Here is a 22,709-nt window from a genome sequence, read left to right on the forward strand (position 1 = left end):
CCCTTAATCTGCTGGTGTGTCGGTTAAAAGATGGAACACCAGCAGCAGTGCCAACACGCATGGTCCAGAGCTGCCTCTCCTCCAGCCAAACAGACAGAATTCTCTCACTAGTGTCCATAATTTTTCTACCCCTTTGTGCACACAGTTCCATCCTCATTATGTTTTCAGGACAAACAAAATAGATAATATTTGAATGTGTTTGGTGTGCCTATGTGTGGTGTGCTTATGTGTATGTGTTTTGTGTGCTCATGGGTGTGGGTGTGTATTATGCATAATTATGTGTGCATGTGTGTGTGTTCATGCATGCATGTGTTTGTTGTCAACAGGGACAAGGTTGCTTTCATAACTGGTGGAGGTTCAGGCATATGCTTCACCATTGCTGAAATATTCATGAGGTGAGTAAACAGGTGGCTACAAGTTTTGCTCTGGAGACATTCAATCAAAAGTAATATTGTAAGATCAAGATTGACCTACGGTCAAGAAATTTTCTTTTCTGCTCCGCCGACGTTTCTAAAGAAGCTGCGAATAATTGACAGTAAAGCTGTGAAACTGGTTCTAGGGGTACCTGTGCATACTAAGACCTCAGAAGCCTATAAGCTTGCGGGTATTCTACCACTAGATGAAATCAGAAAATTGAGTTCTGCTAAATACATTGTGAAATGTACAGCAGTGGATGATTTTGAGGAATTAAATATTAGGTCTGATATTGATTTTCCAAAAAATGCACAAAATAATTCAAATCTACAAACCATTCGCACATATGTGTCAGATATTTTAAATTCTTCAGACATTGATTTGCATGATATGGCACCTCGTGTTCTGGTGCCACCTGTCCCTCCCTGGGAGTTAACAAAAGCAAATGTCAACATATGTGCTTCTGACACAACAAAAGGAGAATCTCCACATATAATAGCAGCATCTGTCAGAATTGAATTAGAAGAAAATTTTGATTATCATTTAAAAGTTTACACTGATGGCTCGGTCCTGGATGATAGCAGTGCAGGATCTGCTTTTGTCATTCCTGACCTAAAAACAGAAAAATCACATTATTTAGGTAAGGGACATTCAATTTTTACAGCTGAATTGGTGGCCATCCTTATGGCTTTAAATCATCTTGTTGATGTACCAGTCATAGTAAGTAATATCCTATTTTGTGTTGATTGTCAATCTGTCTTAAAAAGTTTGCTCCATTTTGAGAATAATCAAAGAGAAGATTTATTGTTTGAAATTAGGTATTTATTGCACTCCCTATTTGTGAAGGGTACAAATGTTGATTTTTGTTGGATACCATCCCACACTGGATTCTGTTATAATGACCAAGCAGACAGGGCAGCAAAAAGGGGAGCAAAAAATCATATAGATAGTATAAAAGTATATTGCCCATTGTCATACAAGGAAATAAGCAATATACTAGAAAGAGACTTTTATAGGTGCTTGAATTCAAGTCTAAAACCTCGTCAGTTGACTCTCTCAGACTTTGATCCGATTCGCAGACCAATTCTCAGTTTAGCTCTCAGACTATTATCAAATTCATTACAGACCAAATATTGTTCTAATGTCAAGTGCATATGCTTTTGTAACCTGACAATTGAGCATATAATTTTTCACTGTAGTTTGATGAAGCCTTTTGTACACGAAAGTGTGTCTTCACAAGTGACTGAGAACATTGATGTTTTTGACTTTTTGCATTCATTATCAGTTGTTTCGCTTGTCAGTTTAACGACTTCTCTTTTACGAAGTCCTTTAAGTAATTTCCTGTAACTGTATTTAGAGTTGCTTTGTTGTTGGGTTGGTTTTTTTTGGGTTTTTTTCTTCCAAATTTCACCCACATTTTTACCCTCATTTTCTCCCAGCCCTCCATTCATCCACATCTCCCACTCCTTCTGACCGATAATACTCAGATGTATTCATGAATACTTTAACAAAATGTCTTCAATCACCGATATGTGTGACGGGACATTAAACAAAATTCCTCCTCAAAAGTAATAATAATTCTAGATATTACGACACATGTCAAAGAAGCTGCCATGTTGGGACATTCTCCATGTAATTCAGGAATAAAGAAAAAAACTGATCATTGGAGAATATTAGTATAATATGCATGTTTTTATCATGTGAAAACACATTTGAGCTCATTAATCGGATTGTCATTACATTCGTAAGCCGCATCAAAAAATGACTCGTCCATGGAATATTACAACTGCCTGTGCATTATGGATGCATGATATGATCATCTTTTGATGAAGATTGACTCGTCCATGGAATATTACAACTGCCCGTGCATTATGGATGTATGATATGATCATCTTTCGATGAAGATTCTGGAGTCTGTATCACTGTCCAGTGGATTTTGGAGACAACTAAACCCAGGGGCCACAACCCTGAAAACAGAAGATGGCCACTAACACTTATTCATAAAAGCCCACTTGTCAGTACAAGTGCACACAGGTGTTGCAGCCCACAACTACAGAAAGACAAATCCACAATGAAGAGATTCTACTGCATCACTGTGGCCAGGACAGGGGAGGGAATTCAGCCCATGAATACAGAAAGAAAGACAAATCCACAATGAAGAGATTCTACTGCATCACTGTGGTCAGGACAGGGGAGGGAATTCAGCCCATGAATACAGAAAGAAAGACAAATCCACAATGAAGAGATTCTACTGCATCGCTGTGGCCAGGACAGGGGAGGGAATTCAGCCCATGAATACAGAAAGAAAGACAAATCCACAATGAAGAGATTCTACTGCATCACTGTGGCCAGGACAGGGGAGGGAATTCAGCCCATGAATACAGAAAGAAAGACAAATCCACAATGAAGATATTCTACTGCATCGCTGTGGTCAGGACAGGGGAGGGAATTCAGCCCATGAATACAGAAAGAAAGACAAATCCACAATGAAGATATTCTACTGCATCGCTGTGGTCAGGACAGGGGAGGGAATTCAGCCCATGAATACAGAAAGAAAGACAAATCCACAATGAAGAGATTCTACTGCATCACTGTGGCCAGGACAGGGGAGGGAATTCAGCCCATGAATACAGAAAGAAAGACAAATCCACAATGAAGAGATTCTACTGCATCACTGTGGTCAGGACAGGGGAGGGAATTCAGCCCATGAATACAGAAAGAAAGACAAATCCACAATGAAGAGATTCTACTGCATCACTGTGGTCAGGACAGGGGAGGGAATTCAGCCCATGAATACAGAAAGAAAGACAAATCCACAATGAAGAGATTCTACTGCATCACTGTGGCCAGGACAGGGGAGGGAATTCAGCCCATGAATACAGAAAGAAAGACAAATCCACAATGAAGAGATTCTACTGCATCACTGTGGCCAGGACAGGGGAGGGAATTCAGCCCATGAATGCAGAAGAACCAGATATGTGGCTGAGTTTCAATGTGTTTCAGTTTCAAGGCATCAAAGCGTGCAGACTTATCCGTATACACCACAGCACATCTGCCTTAATTTTTGTTGTTTTTCAAAGAGCAAGATGCCTGTCCAACACATAAACCCTTGGGAGCCTTCCTTTGGTTTGTGTAAAACATGAACATAAATGAAATAACTAAACAAAATCAGCAAATAATATGTTAAAATATAATAGAATGAAAGATATGTAGAAGGCAAAATAATGGTCAAATACAAGTAAAAAAAGGCCTTGTTCAGTGAACCTGTGCACACCCATACACACATGCACACTGACACAAGCAGTTAATGTTTCAGACATGGCCATGATATCAAGCAGTTAATGTTTCAGACATGGCCGTGATATCAAGCAGTCAATATTTCAGACATGGCCGTGATATCAAGCAGTTAATGTTTCAGACATGGCCGTGATATCAAGCAGTTAATGTTTCAGACATGGCTGTGATATCAAGCAGTTAATGTTTCAGACATGGCTGTGATATCAAGCAGTTAATGTTTCAGACATGGCTGTGATATCAAGCAGGTAATGTTTCAGACATGGCTGTGATATCAAGCAGGTAATGTTTCAGACATGGCCGTGATATCAAGCAGGTAATGTTTCAGACATGGCCGTGATATCAAGCAGTTAATGTTTCAGACATGGCTGTGATATCAAGCAGTTAATGTTTCAGACATGGCTGTGATATCAAGCAGTTAATGTTTCAGACATGGCCGTGATATCAAGCAGTTAATGTTTCAGACATGGTTGTGATATCAAGCAGTTAATGTTTCAGACATGGCCGTGATATCAAGCAGTTAATGTTTCAGACATGGCTGTGATATCAAGCAGTTAATGTTTCAGACATGGCTGTGATATCAAGCAGTTGATGTTTCAGACATGGCTGTGATATCAAGCAGTTGATGTTTCAGACATGCTGTGATATCAAGCAGTTAATGTTTCAGACATGGCCGTGATATCAAGCAGGTAATGTTTCAGACATGGCCGTGATATCAAGCAGGTAATGTTTCAGATATGGCCGTGATATCAAGCAGTCAATGTTTCAGACATGGCTGTGATATCAAGCAGTCGATGTTTCAGACAAGGCTGTGATATCAAGCAGTTAATGTTTCAGACATGGCTGTGATATCAAGCAGTTGATGTTTCAGACAAGGCTGTGATATCAAGCAGTCGATGTTTCAGACAAGGCTGTGATATCAAGCAGTTAATGTTTCAGACATGGCTGTGATATCAAGCAGTTGATGTTTCAGACATGGCTGTGATATCAAGCAGTTAATGTTTCAGACATGGCTGTGATATCAAGCAGTTAATGTTTCAGACATGGCTGTGATATCAAGCAGTTAATGTTTCAGACATGGCTGTGATATCAAGCAGTTAATGTTTCAGACATGGCCGTGATATCAAGCAGTTAATGTTTCAGACATGGCCGTGATATCAAGCAGTTAATGTTTCAGACATGGCTGTGATATCAGGCAGTTAATGTTTCAGACATGGCTGTGATATGAAGCAGTTAATGTTTCAGACATGGCTGTGATACAGTGATCCTGGGCAGAAAGATGGATCGACTGCAGCTCTCGGCTCAGACGCTGCAGCAGGCGACGGGAAGACGATGTCTGCCTGTGCAGATGGATGTCAGACAGGTGTGTCATGGGCAGCGAACTCTGTTTGACTGTTGTGGAAGAAGACTAGAATGGCATGGATGGTGTGTGTGTGTGTGTGTGTGTGTGTGTGTGTGTGTGCATTTTCTATTTGTATTTTAATGCTTAACAATTTTCTCCACTTTTTGTGGAAAAAAAAAAAAAAAAAAAAAATCATCAACTGATTTGTCAACCAGATTACTGCTTAGTTTTTATCTGGCAAACTGACCCTGCGATCGCTGTTATAGTCTGATGAACTTATGAATACATTTGTTCACACACACACACACACACGCACACACACACACACACACACACACACAATTGTGTGTTAAATGGAGATAACAGAACAGCCCTCATTCATAACTTGACAGGAGTATGATATATAGCGATAGCCATAAGGAAGGAACAGTACAAAGCTGAATTTTATTTTTGTCTCATGATTTCTTTAATAATTTTATGCATTTTCAGTATGAAAAATATCAAAAACAGAAGTTTCATAATCTCATTAATAATTCTGTGCATTTTCAGTTTGAAAAATTGGCATTTCATTCCTGAATAATAACTGCAATACATTACATTCCTTACACATGCACACCACACAGATTCAGAGGAAACAGTCGAATGATTCCTGTCTACCATCTTCCTACAGCCAAAGATTATATTTGCAGCAGCAGTGATCACTGTGTCTTTTTGCCTGTGCAGCCAAAGATGATACTTGCTGCTGTTGATGCTGCCCTCAATGAGTTTGGCAAGATTGATTTCCTCATCAATGGTAATGTGGACGTTTTGCATGTTTGATTGCTTCTTACCTTATCAGTGGTAATGTGGCTGATGTGCATGTTCCATCACTAATTACCTCATCAGTGGTAATGTGGCTGATATGCATGTTTCATCACTAATTACCTCATCAGTGGTAAATGTTTGATTTGCATGTCTTATTGCAAATTACCTCATCAGTGTTAAGTTGGTTAATTTCATTACTAATTACCTTATTGACGATGAAATAGTTGATTTTTGTTTTATTACTGATTACCTTATTTATGATAGAACATTTAATTTGAGTGTTTGATCACTTATTATTATATTATATTTGATCACTTATTATTGACGATGAAATAGTTGATTTTTGTTTTATTACTGATTACCTTATTTATGATAGAACATTTAATTTGAGTGTTTGATCACTTAATACCTCATCAGTGGTAAAAGGCTAATTTGCATGTTCCATTGGAATACCTATTAAAAAAAATTATAAATGTATGTAGGATATCAGTGTCCTTCTGTAATCTTTGATGGTGATTTTTAGACAGTAACACAATTGTTTCCACTGGACTTTGATCCCTATATCATTTTACCATGCATTTCACATGAGTGCACCTTATTTTAGGATTTTTCATGACTAAAAAAAAAAGCTCAGGGGGTGTGTCTTACATTAGAAGGAGTGCCTTTTTGATAGAAAATTATGGTATGTATTTATGGTTGTCCTTTGTATGTTCTCATAAACTTTGCTCCAATGTCTAAACGTGTGCATGTGGTGAATGTTTGTATTGTGTGGTGTTGTGGCTACACAATGTCTAAATGTGTGCATGTAGTGAATGTTTGTATTGTGTGGTGTTGTGGCTACACAATGTCTAAATGTGTGCATGTAGTGAATGTTTGTATTGTGTGGTGTTGTGGCTACACAATGTCTAAATGTGTGCATGTGGTGAATGTTTGTATTGTGTGGTGTTGTGGCGACACAGTGTCTAAATGTGTGCATGTAGTGAATGTTTGTATTGTGTGGTGTTGTGGCGACACAATGTCTAAATGTGTGCATGTAGTGAATGTTTGTATTGTATGGTGTTGTGGCTACACAGTATCTAAATGTGTGCATGTAGTGAATGTTTGTATTGTATGGTGTTGTGGCGACACAGTATCTAAATGTGTGCATGTAGTGAATGTTTGTATTGTGTGGTGTTGTGGCGACACAATGTCTAAATGTGTGCATGTAGTGAATGTTTGTATTGTATGGTGTTGTGGCTACACAGTATCTAAATGTGTGCATGTAGTGAATGTTTGTATTGTATGGTGTTGTGGCGACACAGTATCTAAATGTGTGCATGTAGTGAATGTTTGTATTGTGTGGTGTTCAGTCTATACAATGTCTAAATGTGTGCTTGTAGTGAATGTTTTTATTGTATGGTGTTGTGGCTACACAATGTCTAAATGTGTGCATGTAGTGAATTTTGTATTGTGTGGTGTTCAGTCTACACAATGTCTAAATGTGTGCATGTAGTGAATGTTTGTATTGTGTGGTGTTGTGGCTACACAATGTCTAAATGTGTGCATGTGGTGAATGTTTGTATTGTGTGGTGTTGTGGCTACACAATGTCTAAATGTGTGCATGTAGTGAATGTTTGTATTGTGTGGTGTTGTGGCGACACAATGTCTAAATGTGTGCATGTAGTGAATGTTTGTATTGTATGGTGTTGTGGCTACACAATGTCTAAATGTGTGCATGTAGTGAATGTTTGTATTGTGTGGTGTTCAGTCTATACAATGTCTAAATGTGTGCATGTGGTGAATGTTTGTATTGTGTGGTGTTGTGGCTACACAATGTCTAAATGTGTGCATGTAGTGAATGTTTGTATTGTGTGGTGTTGTGGCGACACAGTATCTAAATGTGTGCATGTAGTGAATGTTTGTATTGTGTGGTGTTGTGGCTACACAATATCTAAATGTGTGCATTAGTGAATGTTTGTATTGTGTGGTGTTGTGGCTACACAATATCTAAATGTGTGCATGTAGTGAATGTTTGTATTGTGTGGTGTTGTGGCTACACAATATCTAAATGTGTGCATGTACTGAATGTTTGTATTGTGTGGTGTTGTTGTTTTTATTATTATTATTATTATTACTACTACCTTTTTCTATATTACAATTATTATTTATTTATTTATGTAAGCTTATCTATTATTTATTCCCCCTTTTTTTTTTCTCAAGGCCTGACTAAGCGCGTTGGGTTATGCTGCTGGTCAGGCATCTGCTTGGCAGATGTGGTGTAGCGTATATGGTTTTGTCCGAACGCAGTGACGCCTCCTTGAGCTACTGAAACTGAAACTGTGGCTACACAGTATCTAAATGTGTGCGTGTACTGAATGTTTGTATTGTGTGGTGTTGTGGCTATACAATGTCTAAATGTGTGCATGTGGTGAATGTTTGTATTGTATGGTGTTGTGGCTATACAATGTCTAAATGTGTGCGTGTACTGAATGTTTGTATTGTGTGGTGTTGTGGCTACACAATGTCTAAATGTGTGCATGTGGTGAATGTTTGTATTGTGTGGTGTTGTGGCGACACAATGTCTAAATGTGTGCATGTGGTGAATGTTTGTATTGTGTGGTGTTGTGGCTATACAATGTCTAAATGTGTGCATGTGGTGAATGTTTGTATTGTATGGTGTTGTGGCTATACAATGTCTAAATGTGTGCGTGTACTGAATGTTTGTATTGTGTGGTGTTGTGGCTATACAATGTCTAAATGTGTGCATGTAGTGAATGTTTGTATTGTATGGTGTTGTGGCTACACAATGTCTAAATGTGTGCATGTGGTGAATGTTTGTATTGTGTGGTGTTGTGGCTATACAATGTCTAAATGTGTGCATGTAGTGAATGTTTGTATTGTGTGGTGTTGTGGCTATACAATGTCTAAATGTGTGCATGTAGTGAATGTTTGTATTGTATGGTGTTGTGGCTACACAATGTCTAAATGTGTGCATGTGGTGAATGTTTGTATTGTGTGGTGTTGTGGCTATACAATGTCTAAATGTGTGCATGTGGTGAATGTTTGTATTGTGTGGTGTTGTGGCTATACAATGTCTAAATGTGTGCATGTAGTGAATGTTTGTATTGTATGGTGTTGTGGCTATACAATGTCTAAATGTGTGCGTGTACTGAATGTTTGTATTGTGTGGTGTTGTGGCTATACAATGTCTAAATGTGTGCATGTACTGAATGTTTGTATTGTGTGGTGTTGTGGCTATACAATGTCTAAATGTGTGCATGTGGTGAATGTTTGTATTGTGTGGTGTTGTGGCTATACAATGTCTAAATGTGTGCGTGTACTGAATGTTTGTATTGTGTGGTGTTGTGGCTATCACCTTCACCTTCACCTCTCCCGTAGTCTGGGTTCAGACCGTTGGGGCACCGCTGCTGACCTGGCCACCACCCCTCTCCACTCTTCACGGTTTTCTGATTTCCTCAGGGCGTCACCGAGCGTCAAGCCTGTCCACCCCCGGATGTTGTCTTCCCATCTCTTCTTCTGCCGTCCTCTCCTTCTGCCTCCTTGTACGGTGCCTTGCAGGAACGTTTTGGCAAGACCAGATGATTGGGAGATGTGTCCATACCACCTAAGTTTGCGTTTCTTCACTATGGACAGAAGGTCTTTGTAGGGTCCAATACTTTGTTTGATTCTGTTCTTCACTTCCGTGTTAGTGATGTGGTCTCTGTAGGAGATGCCAAGTAGTCTACGAAAGCATCTCATCTCGACAGCTTGGATTCTTCTCTTGATGTCTGCAGTCAGGGTCCAAGTCTCGCAGGCGTAGAGCAATATTGATATAACCAGGGAACGCATCAGTCTGATTTTTGAGCTGAGAGCGATGTTTTTGTTGTTCCAGATGGTGTTCAGCTTGTTGAGTGCCGTTGTTGTTTGGGCAATTCTCGAGAGTACTTCTGGTTTAGATCCTTCGTCTGACACGATTGCTCCCAGATATTTGAAGCTGTGGACTGTTTTAAGCTTTTCGTCGTTGACTTTGATGTCAATGCTGATGCCGTTGGTGTTGTTAGTCATCAGTTTGGTTTTCTCCGCACTGATTTGCATTCCATACGATGTGGAGGCTTTGTCTAGATGTTTGACCAGGCTTGCCAGTTCTTCTTCTTTTCCAGCCAGTCCATCAATGTCGTCGGCAAAACGTAGGTTTGTGATTGTTCTGCCGCCTATGCTGACTGTTCCTTCATGCTCTTCCAGTGCGTCAGTCATTATTCTTTCTCAGAAGATGTTGAAGAGTGTTGGGGAGAGTAGACAGCCTTGTCTCACTCCGATTGTGGTTCTGAACCAGTCCCTGATGCTATTGTTGAGGTAGACGGCGCTGGTGGCTTTGTCATAGAGGTGCTGTATCAGTCTGATCAGGTTGGCGTTGATGTTGTACAGATTCATGGTAGCCCACAACGCTGCATGCCAGACCCTGTCAAGTGCCTTCTTAAAGTCAGTGAAGACGTGGTAGAGGTCTTGTTGGTGTTGATGGTACCTCTCACATAGCAACCTCAAGTTGAAGATTTGTTCATTTGTGCTCCTTCCTGGTCTGAAACCTGCCTGTTCTTCAGCAATGATGTTTTCTGCTTGTGGTTTCAGTCTGTTAAGCAGGATCTTCAATATGACTTTGCTGGGATGACTAATCAGGCTGATGGTGCGGTAGTTTTGACACTGCTGGAGATTGCCTTTTTTGGGAAGGGTGATGATCAGTGATTGTGTCCACGGTGTGGGCCATTCCCCTGTTTGCCAGATCTTGTTGCAGATTTTCAGTAGCACATCTATCATAACTTCACCCCCTGCTTGGACCAGTTCTGATGGGATGTTGTCCACTCCTGCCGATTTCCCTTTTTTCAGCGATGCTATTGCTGCCTCTATTTCTTCACGGAGTATGGGGTGATTACTGTTATCAGTGGCTGGTGGAACATTCAGTATTGCTGGATCACCTGTGGTCTGTATGTTGTATAGCTCTGAGCAGTATTCTGTCCATCGCTTTAGGATGTCTTGTTCTTCTGTTAGACATTTTCCATCCTTGGTCTGGATGTTGGACATAGCTCTACCTTGCCTTGTGTTGGTAAGTTCTTTCACAACTTGGTAGGCTTTCTTGCTGTTGTTTCTTGTCAGGTTTTCCTCTATGTCCTGGCATTTTCCTTCAATCCAATTCTCCCTTGCCTTCTTCATGCTTCTCTTGATTTCGGTGTTAACTGCTTTGTACTGTTTTGCCCCTTCTTCTTCATTCTTTTTCTTTTTCAGGTCTCTACGTTTGTCACACAGCTGTAGGATGTCGTCCGTGACCCAGGGCTTCTTTTTGGTGCGTTGTTTTCCAAGAGTTGTTTGGGCTGTTTCAGTTACAGCTGCGTTGAAGTCGCTTACGAGTGTATCCAGGTCGGCGTCATCTGCATCAAGAGTGATGAGTGGCGCGAATTTCCCACCAATCATGGCTTGGAATGCCTCTTGTACTTCAGGATCTTTCAATTTTTCCAGGTCGAACTTCAGTCTTGAGAAGCTTTGTTTCTTTGTTTTCTTCAGTTGGAGTTTGAAGGTCATCATTACCAAGTCGTGGTCACTTGCAATGTCAGCTCCTGGGAAACTTCTTGTCTTGGCAATGTTCACGCTAGACTGGAAACGCTTCTTTATTATGATGTAGTCTATTTGGTTGTGGTGATCTCCTCCAGGACTGTGCCATGTCCATCTTCTGGATGCTTTGTGTGGTCCAAATGTGTTTGTTATCTTCAGGTTGTTGAAGCAGGCAAATTCCAGGAGTCTCAAACCTCTTTCATTTGTAGCGTTGTTACCATATCGTCCACATGGAGTAGGGTTCCTGATCCACAAAGACATTGTTAACACTGTCATGGGCTGCCGACCAATATCCAGCAGGCTCACTACCATCCGCCTGAGGGCATCCCCATTCAACATCACCATCATACAAGCATATGCTCCAACATCTGATCACAGCGATGATGAAGTTGAGGAGTTCTACGTGTACTGAATGTTTGTATTGTGTGGTGTTGTGGCTATACACTGTCTAAATGTGTGCATGTAGTGAATGTTTGTATTGTGTGGTGTTGTGGCTACACAATATCTAAATGTGTGCATTAGTGAATGTTTGTATTGTGTGGTGTTGTGGCTACACAATATCTAAATGTGTGCGTGTACTGAATGTTTGTATTGTGTGGTGTTGTGGCTATACATGTAGATTGTCAGTGAGTTTCAGGAAGGTGTGTGTGTGTGTGTGTGTGTGTGTGTGTGTGTGTGTGTGTGTGTATGTGTGTGTGTGTTTGTGTGTGTGACAGGATGAGACAGGATGTGTGGACAGTTGTGACTCTACCTTTCATTGCCTGACTGTGTTTCAAACTGTTGTTTCACTTTCCCTGTGTTTCAAACTGTTGTTTCATTTTCCCTGTGTTTCAAACTGTTGTTTCATTTTCCCTGTGTTTCAAACTGTTGTTTCACTTTCCCTGTGTTTCAAACTGTTGTTTCACTTTCCCTGTGTTTCAAACTGTTGTTTCATTTTCCCTGTGTTTCAAACTGTTGTTTCATTTTCCCTGTGTTTCAAACTGTTGTTTCATTTTCTCCTCCCGTTTCTCTTGCTCCTCTGCTGTCTTTATATTCTTTGTTTAGCATGGGTGTTTGTTGAAGGTTGTGCTTTTTTAACTGTTTCTCTGCTGTCTGTATATTCTTTGTTTAGCATGGGTGTTTGTTGAAGGTTGTGCTTTTTTAACTGTTTCTTTGCTGTCTGTATATTCTTTGTTTAGCATGGGTGTTTGTTGAAGGTTGTGCTTTTTTAACTGCTCCTCTGCTGTCTTTATATTCTTTGTTTAGCATGGGTGTTTGTTGAAGGTTGTGCTTTTTTAACTGTTCCTCTGCTGTCTGTATATTCTTTGTTTAGCATGGGTGTTTGTTGAAGGTTGTGCTTTTTTAACTGTTCCTCTGCTGTCTGTATATTCTTTGTTTAGCATGGGTGTTTGTTGAAGGTTGTGCTTTTTTAACTGTTCCTCTGCTGTCTGTATATTCTTTGTTTAGCATGGGTGTTTGTTGAAGGTTGTGCTTTTTTAACTGTTTATTTAGATAAACACAGATTTTTTTTTATCATCCATGACTTTATTTGTTTATTTTTATGATTCTTGTAGTGGTGATTTGCCATCACTGCTCCTGAAACAGTCCTCCATGGAACTGTTGAGGGAGGGAGACAGAGGGAGAGACAGAGAAAGTGATGGACTGACCACGTTGCAGAACGGTCAGGGAAACCATTTACAGCGACCCAGGCTTTGACACACAGCCAGCATAGTTTATGACTTGAACAGTGTGCTTGTTGGCCCTGTGACTCTACACACAACCAGCATAGTTTATGACTTGAACAGTGTGCTTGTTGGCCCTGTGACTCTTCACACAGCATAGTTTATGACTTGAACAGTGTGCTTGTTGGCCCTGTGACTCTACACACAGCATAGTTTATGACTTGAACAGTGTGCTTGTTGGCCCTGTGACTCTACACACAACCAGCATAGTTTATGACTTGAACAGTGTGCTTGTTGGCCCTGTGACTCTACACACAGCATAGTTTATGACTTGAACAGTGTGCTGGTTGGCCCTGTGACTCTACACACAGCATAGTTTATGACTTGAACAGTGTGCTGGTTGGCCCTGTGACTCTACACACAACCAGCATAGTTTATGACTTGAACAGTGTGCTTGTTGGCCCTGTGACTCTACACACAGCATAGTTTATGACTTGAACAGTGTGCTTGTTGGCCCTGTGACTCTACACACAGCATAGTTTATGACTTGAACAGTGTGCTGGTTGGCCCTGTGACACTTCACACAGCATAGTTTATGACTTGAACAGTGTGCTTGTTGGCCCTGTGACTCTACACACAACCAGCATAGTTTATGACTTGAACAGTGTGCTTGTTGGCCCTGTGACTCTACACACAGCATAGTTTATGACTTGAACAGTGTGCTGGTTGGCCCTGTGACTCTTCACACAGCATAGTTTATGACTTGAACAGTGTGCTGGTTGGCCCTGTGACTCTACACACAGCATAGTTTATGACTTGAACAGTGTGCTGGTTGGCCCTGTGACTCTACACACAACCGGCATAGTTTATGACTTGAACAGTGTGCTTGTTGGCCCTGTGACTCTACACACAGCATAGTTTATGACTTGAACAGTATGCTTGTTGGCCCTGTGACTCTTCACACAGCATAGTTTATGACTTGAACAGTGTGCTTGTTGGCCCTGTGACTCTACACACAGCATAGTTTATGACTTGAACAGTATGCTTGTTGGCCCTGTGACTCTTCACACAGCATAGTTTATGACTTGAACAGTGTGCTTGTTGGCCCTGTGACTCTACACACAGCATAGTTTATGACTTGAACAGTGTGCTTGTTGGCCCTGTGACTCTACACACAGCATAGTTTATGACTTGAACAGTGTGCTTGTTGGCCCTGTGTCTCTACACACAGCATAGTTTATGACTTGAACAGTGTGCTTGTTGGCCCTGTGACTCTACACACAGCATAGTTTATGACTTGAACAGTGTGCTTGTTGGCCCTGTGACTCTACACACAACCAGCATAGTTTATGACTTGAACAGTGTGCTTGTTGGCCCTGTGACTCTTCACACAGCATAGTTTATGACTTGAACAGTGTGCTGGTTGGCCCTGTGACACTTCACACAGCATAGTTTATGACTTGAACAGTGTGCTGGTTGGCCCTGTGACACTTCACACAGCATAGTTTATGACTTGAACAGTGTGCTGGTTGGCCCTGTGACTCTACACACAACCAGCATAGTTTATGACTTGAACAGTGTGCTTGTTGGCCCTGTGACTCTACACACAGCATAGTTTATGACTTGAACAGTGTGCTTGTTGGCCCTGTGACACTTCACACAGCATAGTTTATGACTTGAACAGTGTGCTGGTTGGCCCTGTGACACTTCACACAGCATAGTTTATGACTTGAACAGTGTGCTTGTTGGCCCTGTGACTCTTCACACAGCATAGTTTATGACTTGAACAGTGTGCTTGTTGGCCCTGTGACTCTACACACAGCATAGTTTATGACTTGAACAGTGTGCTTGTTGGCCCTGTGACACTTCACACAGCATAGTTTATGACTTGAACAGTGTGCTGGTTGGCCCTGTGACTCTACACACAGCATAGTTTATGACTTGAACAGTGTGCTTGTTGGCCCTGTGACTCTACACACAACCAGCATAGTTTATGACTTGAACAGTGTGCTTGTTGGCCCTGTGACACTTCACACAGCATAGTTTATGACTTGAACAGTGTGCTGGTTGGCCCTGTGACTCTACACACAGCATAGTTTATGACTTGAACAGTGTGCTTGTTGGCCCTGTGACTCTACACACAACCAGCATAGTTTATGACTTGAACAGTGTGCTTGTTGGCCCTGTGACTCTACACACAGCATAGTTTATGACTTGAACAGTGTGCTTGTTGGCCCTGTGACTCTTCACACAACCAGCATAGTTTATGACTTGAACAGTGTGCTGGTTGGCCCTGTGACTCTTCACACAGCATAGTTTATGACTTGAACAGTGTGCTTGTTGGCCCTGTGACTCTACACACAGCATAGTTTATGACTTGAACAGTGTGCTTGTTGGCCCTGTGACTCTACACACAGCATAGTTTATGACTTGAACAGTGTGCTTGTTGGCCCTGTGACACTACACACAACCAGCATAGTTTATGACTTGAACAGTGTGCTGGTTGGCCCTGTGACACTTCACACAACCAGCATAGTTTATGACTTGAACAGTGTGCTGGTTGGCCCTGTGACTCTACACACAGCATAGTTTATGACTTGAACAGTGTGCTTGTTGGCCCTGTGACACTACACACAACCAGCATAGTTTATGACTTGAACAGTGTGCTTGTTGGCCCTGTGACTCTACACACAGCATAGTTTATGACTTGAACAGTGTGCTTGTTGGCCCTGTGACTCTTCACACAGCATAGTTATGACTTGAACAGTGCTTTTGGCCCTGTGACTCTTCACACAGCATAGTTTATGACTTGAACAGTGTGCTGGTTGGCCCTGTGACTCTACACACAGCATAGTTTATGACTTGAACAGTGTGCTTGTTGGCCCTGTGACTCTACACACAGCATAGTTTATGACTGAACAGTGTGCTTGGTTGGCCCTGTGACTCTCACACAGCATAGTTTATGACTTGAACAGTGTGCTTGTTGGCCCTGTGACTCTAACAAAACCCAGCATAGTTTATGACTTGAACAGTGTGCTTGTTGGCCCTGTGCTCTTCACACACAGCATAGTTTATGACTTGAACAGTGTGCTTGTTGGCCCTGTGACTCTACACACAGCATAGTTTATGACTTGAACAGTGTGCTTGTTGGCCCTGTGACTCTACACACACAGCATAGTTTATGACTTGAACAGTGTGCTTGTTGGCCCTGTGACTCTTCACACAGCATAGTTTATGACTTGAACAGTGTGCTGGTTGGCCCTGTGACACTTCACACAGCATAGTTTATGACTTGAACAGTGTGCTGGTTGGCCCTGTGACACTTCACACAGCATAGTTTATGACTTGAACAGTGTGCTGGTTGGCCCTGTGACTCTACACACAACCAGCATAGTTTATGACTTGAACAGTGTGCTTGTTGGCCCTGTGACTCTACACACAGCATAGTTTATGACTTGAACAGTGTGCTTGTTGGCCCTGTGACACTTCACACAGCATAGTTTATGACTTGAACAGTGTGCTGGTTGGCCCTGTGACACTTCACACAGCATAGTTTATGACTTGAACAGTGTGCTTGTTGGCCCTGTGACTCTTCACACAGCATAGTTTATGACTTGAACAGTGTGCTTGTTGGCCCTGTGACTCTACACACAGCATAGTTTATGACTTGAACAGTGTGCTTGTTGGCCCTGTGACACTTCACACCAGCATAGTTTATGACTTGAACAGTGTGCTGGTTGGCCCTGTGACTCTACACACAGCATAGTTTATGACTTGAACAGTGTGCTTGTTGGCCCTGTGACTCTTCACACAGCATAGTTTATGACTTGAACAGTGTGCTTGTTGGCCCTGTGACTCTTCACACAGCATAGTTTATGACTTGAACAGTGTGCTGGTTGGCCCTGTGACTCTACACACAACACAACCGGCATAGTTTATGACTTGAACAGTGTGCTTGTTGGCCCTGTGACTCTACACACAGCATAGTTTATGACTTGAACAGTGTGCTGGTTGGCCCTGTGACTCTTCACACAGCATAGTTTATGACTTGAACAGTGTGCTTGTTGGCCCTGTGACTCTACACACAACCAGCATAGTTTATGACTTGAACAGTGTGCTTGTTGGCCCTGTGACTCTTCACACAACCAGCATAGTTTATGACTTGAACAGTGTGCTTGTTGGCCCTGTGACTCTACACACAGCATAGTTTATGACTTGAACAGTGTGCTGGTTGGCCCTGTGACTCTTCACACAGCATAGTTTATGACTTGAACAGTGTGCTTGTTGGCCCTGTGACTCTACACACAGCATAGTTTATGACTTGAACAGTGTGCTTGTTGGCCCTGTGACTCTTCACACAGCCGAGGAAGGAGGAGGAGAAGAAAGGTTTGAGGACACTGCTGTCATGTCTAATGACTGTTCAGGTGCTGCTGGGAACTTCCTGTGTGCACTGGACAGGATGTCGTTCAACGCCTTCAAGACAGTCATGGAGATTGATGCCCTTGGAACCTTCAACGTCAGCAAGGTCGTCTATGAAAAGTACATGAAGGTAATTTTGTTCGTTTATTTTATTCCCCTTTTTTAAAATTTTTTTTTTAATACATTACCTACGGTAGGGTTTCAGTGCCTGACCAGCATGTCCAGTTTATGTGTGGATCAGGTATCTGCTGTCTTGGTGATGTATGGATCAGGTATCTGCTGTCTTGGTGATGTATGTATGGATCAGGTATCTGCTGTCTTGGTGATGTATGTATGGATCAGGTATCTGCTGTCTTGGTGATGTATGTATGGATCAGGTATCTGCTGTCTTGGTGATGTGTGTATGGATCAGGTATCTGCTGTCTTGGTGATGTATGTGTGGATCAGGTATCTGCTGTCTTGGTGATGTGTGTGTGGATCAGGTATCTGCTGTCTTGGTGATGTATGTATGGATCAGGTATCTGCTGTCTTGGTGATGTGTGTATGGATCAGGTATCTGCTGTCTTGGTGATGTATGGATCAGGTATCTGCTGTCTTGGTGATGTATGGATCAGGTATCTGCTGTCTTGGTGATGTGTGTATGGATCAGGTATCTGCTGTCTTGGTGATGTGTGTATGGATCAGGTATCTGCTGTCTTGGTGATGTATGTATGGATCAGGTATCTGCTGTCTTCGTGATGTATGTATGGATCAGGTATCTGCTGTCTTGGTGATGTGTGTATGGATCAGGTATCTGCTGTCTTGGTGATGTGTGTATGGATCAGGTATCTGCTGTCTTGGTGATGTATGGATCAGGTATCTGCTGTCTTGGTGATGTATGTATGGATCAGGTATCTGCTGTCTTGGTGATGTATGTATGGATCAGGTATCTGCTGTCTTGGTGATGTGTGTATGGATCAGGTATCTGCTGTCTTGGTGATGTATGGATCAGGTATCTGCTGTCTTGGTGATGTATGGATCAGGTATCTGCTGTCTTGGTGATGTATGTATGGATCAGGTATCTGCTGTCTTGGTGATGTATGTATGGATCAGGTATCTGCTGTCTTGGTGATGTGTGTATGGATCAGGTATCTGCTGTCTTGGTGATGTATGGATCAGGTATCTGCTGTCTTGGTGATGTATGTATGGATCAGGTATCTGCTGTCTTGGTGATGTATGGATCAGGTATCTGCTGTCTTGGTGATGTATAGATCAGGTATCTGCTGTCTTGGTGATGTATAGATCAGGTATCTGCTGTCTTGGTGATGTGTGTATGGATCAGGTGTCTGCTGTCTTGGTGATGTATGTATGGATCAGGTATCTGCTGTCTTGGTGATGTATGGATCAGGTATCTGCTGTCTTGGTGATGTGTGTATGGATCAGGTATCTGCTGTCTTGGTGATGTATGGATCAGGTATCTGCTGTCTTGGTGATGTATGTATGGATCAGGTATCTGCTGTCTTGGTGATGTATGGATCAGGTATCTGCTGTCTTGGTGATGTATGGATCAGGTATCTGCTGTCTTGGTGATGTATAGATCAGGTATCTGCTGTCTTGGTGATGTATGGATCAGGTATCTGCTGTCTTGGTGATGTGTGTATGGATCAGGTATCTGCTGTCTTGGTGATGTGTGGATCAGTTTACACGCTTTGACAACGCCTTGAAACGGAAACGGTCACTCTTAATGTGTTTGTGTATGATATTGAATGTTCATTTTTACAGAACTTTATAAACTAATTTCGGAAAAGAAAAACTTAATTTACTTGCTGGTTACATCTTATCATGAATTCAGTTCAGAGGTAGCAGTCACACATTACCAATCAAGACTGGTAGCGGTCTCAGAATTTCACGTGACTTGTGTATTTGTCATAACTGCAGGGTGGCTGTGTGTGGAGAAAAGTTTCATTACAGAACGCCCCATATTTGCAGTTATTCAGAATCAAGTCATTCCAAAGAAATATTTGAATGGGAAATAACTTTTTAAAATGTTGCACTTTGTTGAAAGCAAGGAGGGGGAGTGTTTAAAAGTTTGGAAATTCACCAAGATGGGAAAGGACCATGATCATTTGTTGATCTGTTTTTAGACGATGTGATGTGTTTTGGTTTGGTTTGTTTTGAACCAATGATGATCCTGCAGGCCCATGGTGGTGTGATGATCAACATCACGGCCACGCTCCATTTCCGAGGGACATCGCTTCAGACACACGCTGGGTCGGCCAAGGCTGCCATTGGTCAGTGCTTCTGTGTTGGCCCAGATGTTGTTTAACTGGTACAGACACCATTTACTGTTCAGCCTGCACTGTGTGTTGGCCCAGATGTGGATGTTTAACTGATACAGAGACCATTTACTGTTCAGCCTGCACTGTGTGTTGGCCCAGATGTGGATGTTTAACTGATACAGAGACCATTTACTGTTCAGCCTTCACTGTGTGTTGGACCAGATGTGGATGTTTAACTGGTACAGAGACCATTTACTGTTCAACCTTCACTGTATGTTGGCCCAGATGTGGATGTTTAACTGATACAGACACCATTTACTGTTCAACCTTCACTGTGTGTTGGCCCAGATGTTGATGTTTAACTGGTACAGACACCATTTACTGTTCAACCTTCACTGTGTGTTGGCCCAGATGTTGATGTTTAACTGTTACAGACACCATTTACTGTTCAACCTTCACTGTGTGTTGGACCAGATGTGGATGTTTAACTGGTACAGAGACCATTTACTGTTCAACCTTCACTGTATGTTGGCCCAGATGTTGATGTTTAACTGTTACAGACACCATTTACTGTTCAACCTTCACTGTGTGTTGGACCAGATCTTGATGTTTAACTGATACAGAGACCATTTACTGTTCAACCTTCACTGTGTGTTGGCCCAGATGTTGATGTTTAACTGATACAGAGACCATTTACTGTTCAACCTTCACTGTGTGTTGGCCCAGATGTGGATGTTTAACTGATACAGACACCATTTACTGTTCAGCCTGCACTGTGTGTTGGCCCAGATGTGGATGTTTAACTGATACAGACACCATTTACTGTTCAGCCTTCACTGTGTGTTGGACCAGATGTGGATGTTTAACTGGTACAGAGACCATTGGTCAGTGCTTCTGTGTTGGCCCAGATCTTCATGTTTAACTGGTACAGAGGTCATTTACTGTTCAACCTGCACTGTGTGTTGGCCCAGATGTGGATGTTTAACTGGTACAGACACCATTGGTCAGTGCTTCTGTGTTGGCCCAGGTGTGGATGTTTAACTGGTACAGACACCATTTACTGTTCAACCTGCACTGTGTGTTGGACCAGATGTGGATGTTTAACTGGTACAGACACCATTGGTCAGTGCTTCTGTATTGGCCCAGGTGTGGATGTTTAACTGGTACAGACACCATTTACTGTTCAACCTGCACTGTGTGTTGGACCAGATGTGGATGTTTAACTGGTACAGACACCATTGGTCAGTGCTTCTGTGTTGGCCCAGATGTGGATGTTTAACTGGTACAGAGACCATTTACTGTTCAACCTTCACTGTGTGTTGGACCAGATGTGGATGTTTAACTGGTACAGAGGTCATTTACTGTTCAACCTTCACTGTGTGTTGGCCCAGATGTGGATGTTTAACTGATACAGAGGTCATTTACTGTTCAACCTGCACTGTGTGTTGGACCAGATGTTGATGTTTAACTGATACAGACACCATTTACTGTTCAACCTTCACTGTGTGTTGGCCCAGATGTGGATGTTTAACTGATACAGACACCATTTACTGTTCAACCTTCACTGTGTGTTGGCCCAGATGTTGATGTTTAACTGATACAGAGACCATTTACTGTTCAACCTGCACTGTGTGTTGGCCCAGATGTTGATGTTTAACTGATACAGAGACCATTTACTGTTCAACCTTCACTGTGTGTTGGCCCAGATGTTGATGTTTAACTGATACAGACACCATTTACTGTTCAACCTTCACTGTGTGTTGGACCAGATGTGGATGTTTAACTGATACAGACACCATTTACTGTTCAGCCTTCACTGTGTGTTGGACCAGATGTGGATGTTTAACTGGTACAGACACCATTTACTGTTCAACCTTCACTGTGTGTTGGCCCAGATGTGGATGTTTAACTGATACAGAGACCATTTACTGTTCAGCCTTCACTGTGTGTTGGACCAGATGTGGATGTTTAACTGATACAGAGACCATTTACTGTTCAGCCTTCACTGTGTGTTGGACCAGATGTGGATGTTTAACTGATACAGACACCATTTACTGTTCAACCTGCACTGTGTGTTGGACCAGATGTGGATGTTTAACTGGTACAGAGGTCATTTACTGTTCAACCTGCACTGTGTGTTGGCCCAGATGTGGATGTTTAACTGGTACAGACACCATTTACTGTTCAGCCTTCACTGTGTGTTGGACCAGATGTGGATGTTTAACTGATACAGACACCATTTACTGTTCAACCTTCACTGTGTGTTGGACCAGATGTGGATGTTTAACTGGTACAGACACCATTTACTGTTCAACCTTCACTGTGTGTTGGCCCAGATGTGGATGTTTAACTGATACAGAGACCATTTACTGTTCAACCTTCACTGTGTGTTGGCCCAGATGTGGATGTTTAACTGGTACAGACACCATTTACTGTTCAACCTTCACTGTGTGTTGGCCCAGATGTGGATGTTTAACTGGTACAGACACCATTTACTGTTCAACCTTCACTGTGTGTTGGACCAGATGTGGATGTTTAACTGATACAGAGACCATTTACTGTTCAACCTTCACTGTGTGTTGGCCCAGATGTGGATGTTTAACTGGTACAGACACCATTTACTGTTCAACCTTCACTGTGTGTTGGACCAGATGTGGATGTTTAACTGGTACAGACACCATTTACTGTTCAACCTTCACTATGTGTTGGCCCAGATGTTGATGTTTAACTGATACAGACACCATTTACTGTTCAACCTTCACTGTGTGTTGGACCAGATCTTGATGTTTAACTGATACAGACACCATTTACTGTTCAACCTTCACTGTGTGTTGGCCCAGATGTTGATGTTTAACTGATACAGACACCATTTACTGTTCAGCCTGCACTGTGTGTTGGACCAGATGTGGATGTTTAACTGATACAGAGGTCATTTAC

At 42.0% G+C, this 22,709-nt stretch overlaps 1 protein-coding gene across 2 annotated transcripts in view; it reads left to right on the forward strand.

Annotated features, from left to right (window-relative positions):
• The window catches only part of LOC143293080 (peroxisomal 2,4-dienoyl-CoA reductase [(3E)-enoyl-CoA-producing]-like), a 50,033-nt gene that overhangs the window by 736 nt on the left and 26,588 nt on the right, over positions 1–22,709 (forward strand). For both annotated transcript variants that reach the window (XM_076603966.1, XM_076603965.1), the window contains exons 2-6: positions 327–395; positions 4,954–5,071; positions 5,774–5,843; positions 17,520–17,644; positions 19,691–19,784. In XM_076603966.1, the coding sequence (XP_076460081.1) occupies positions 327–395; positions 4,954–5,071; positions 5,774–5,843; positions 17,520–17,644; positions 19,691–19,784 (476 nt within the window). The remainder of the gene's footprint in view (positions 1–326; positions 396–4,953; positions 5,072–5,773; positions 5,844–17,519; positions 17,645–19,690; positions 19,785–22,709) is intronic.

This window comes from Babylonia areolata, chromosome 18, assembly GCF_041734735.1.
Source record: "Babylonia areolata isolate BAREFJ2019XMU chromosome 18, ASM4173473v1, whole genome shotgun sequence".
In the NCBI taxonomy this organism is placed as follows: Eukaryota; Metazoa; Mollusca; class Gastropoda; order Neogastropoda; family Buccinidae; genus Babylonia; species Babylonia areolata.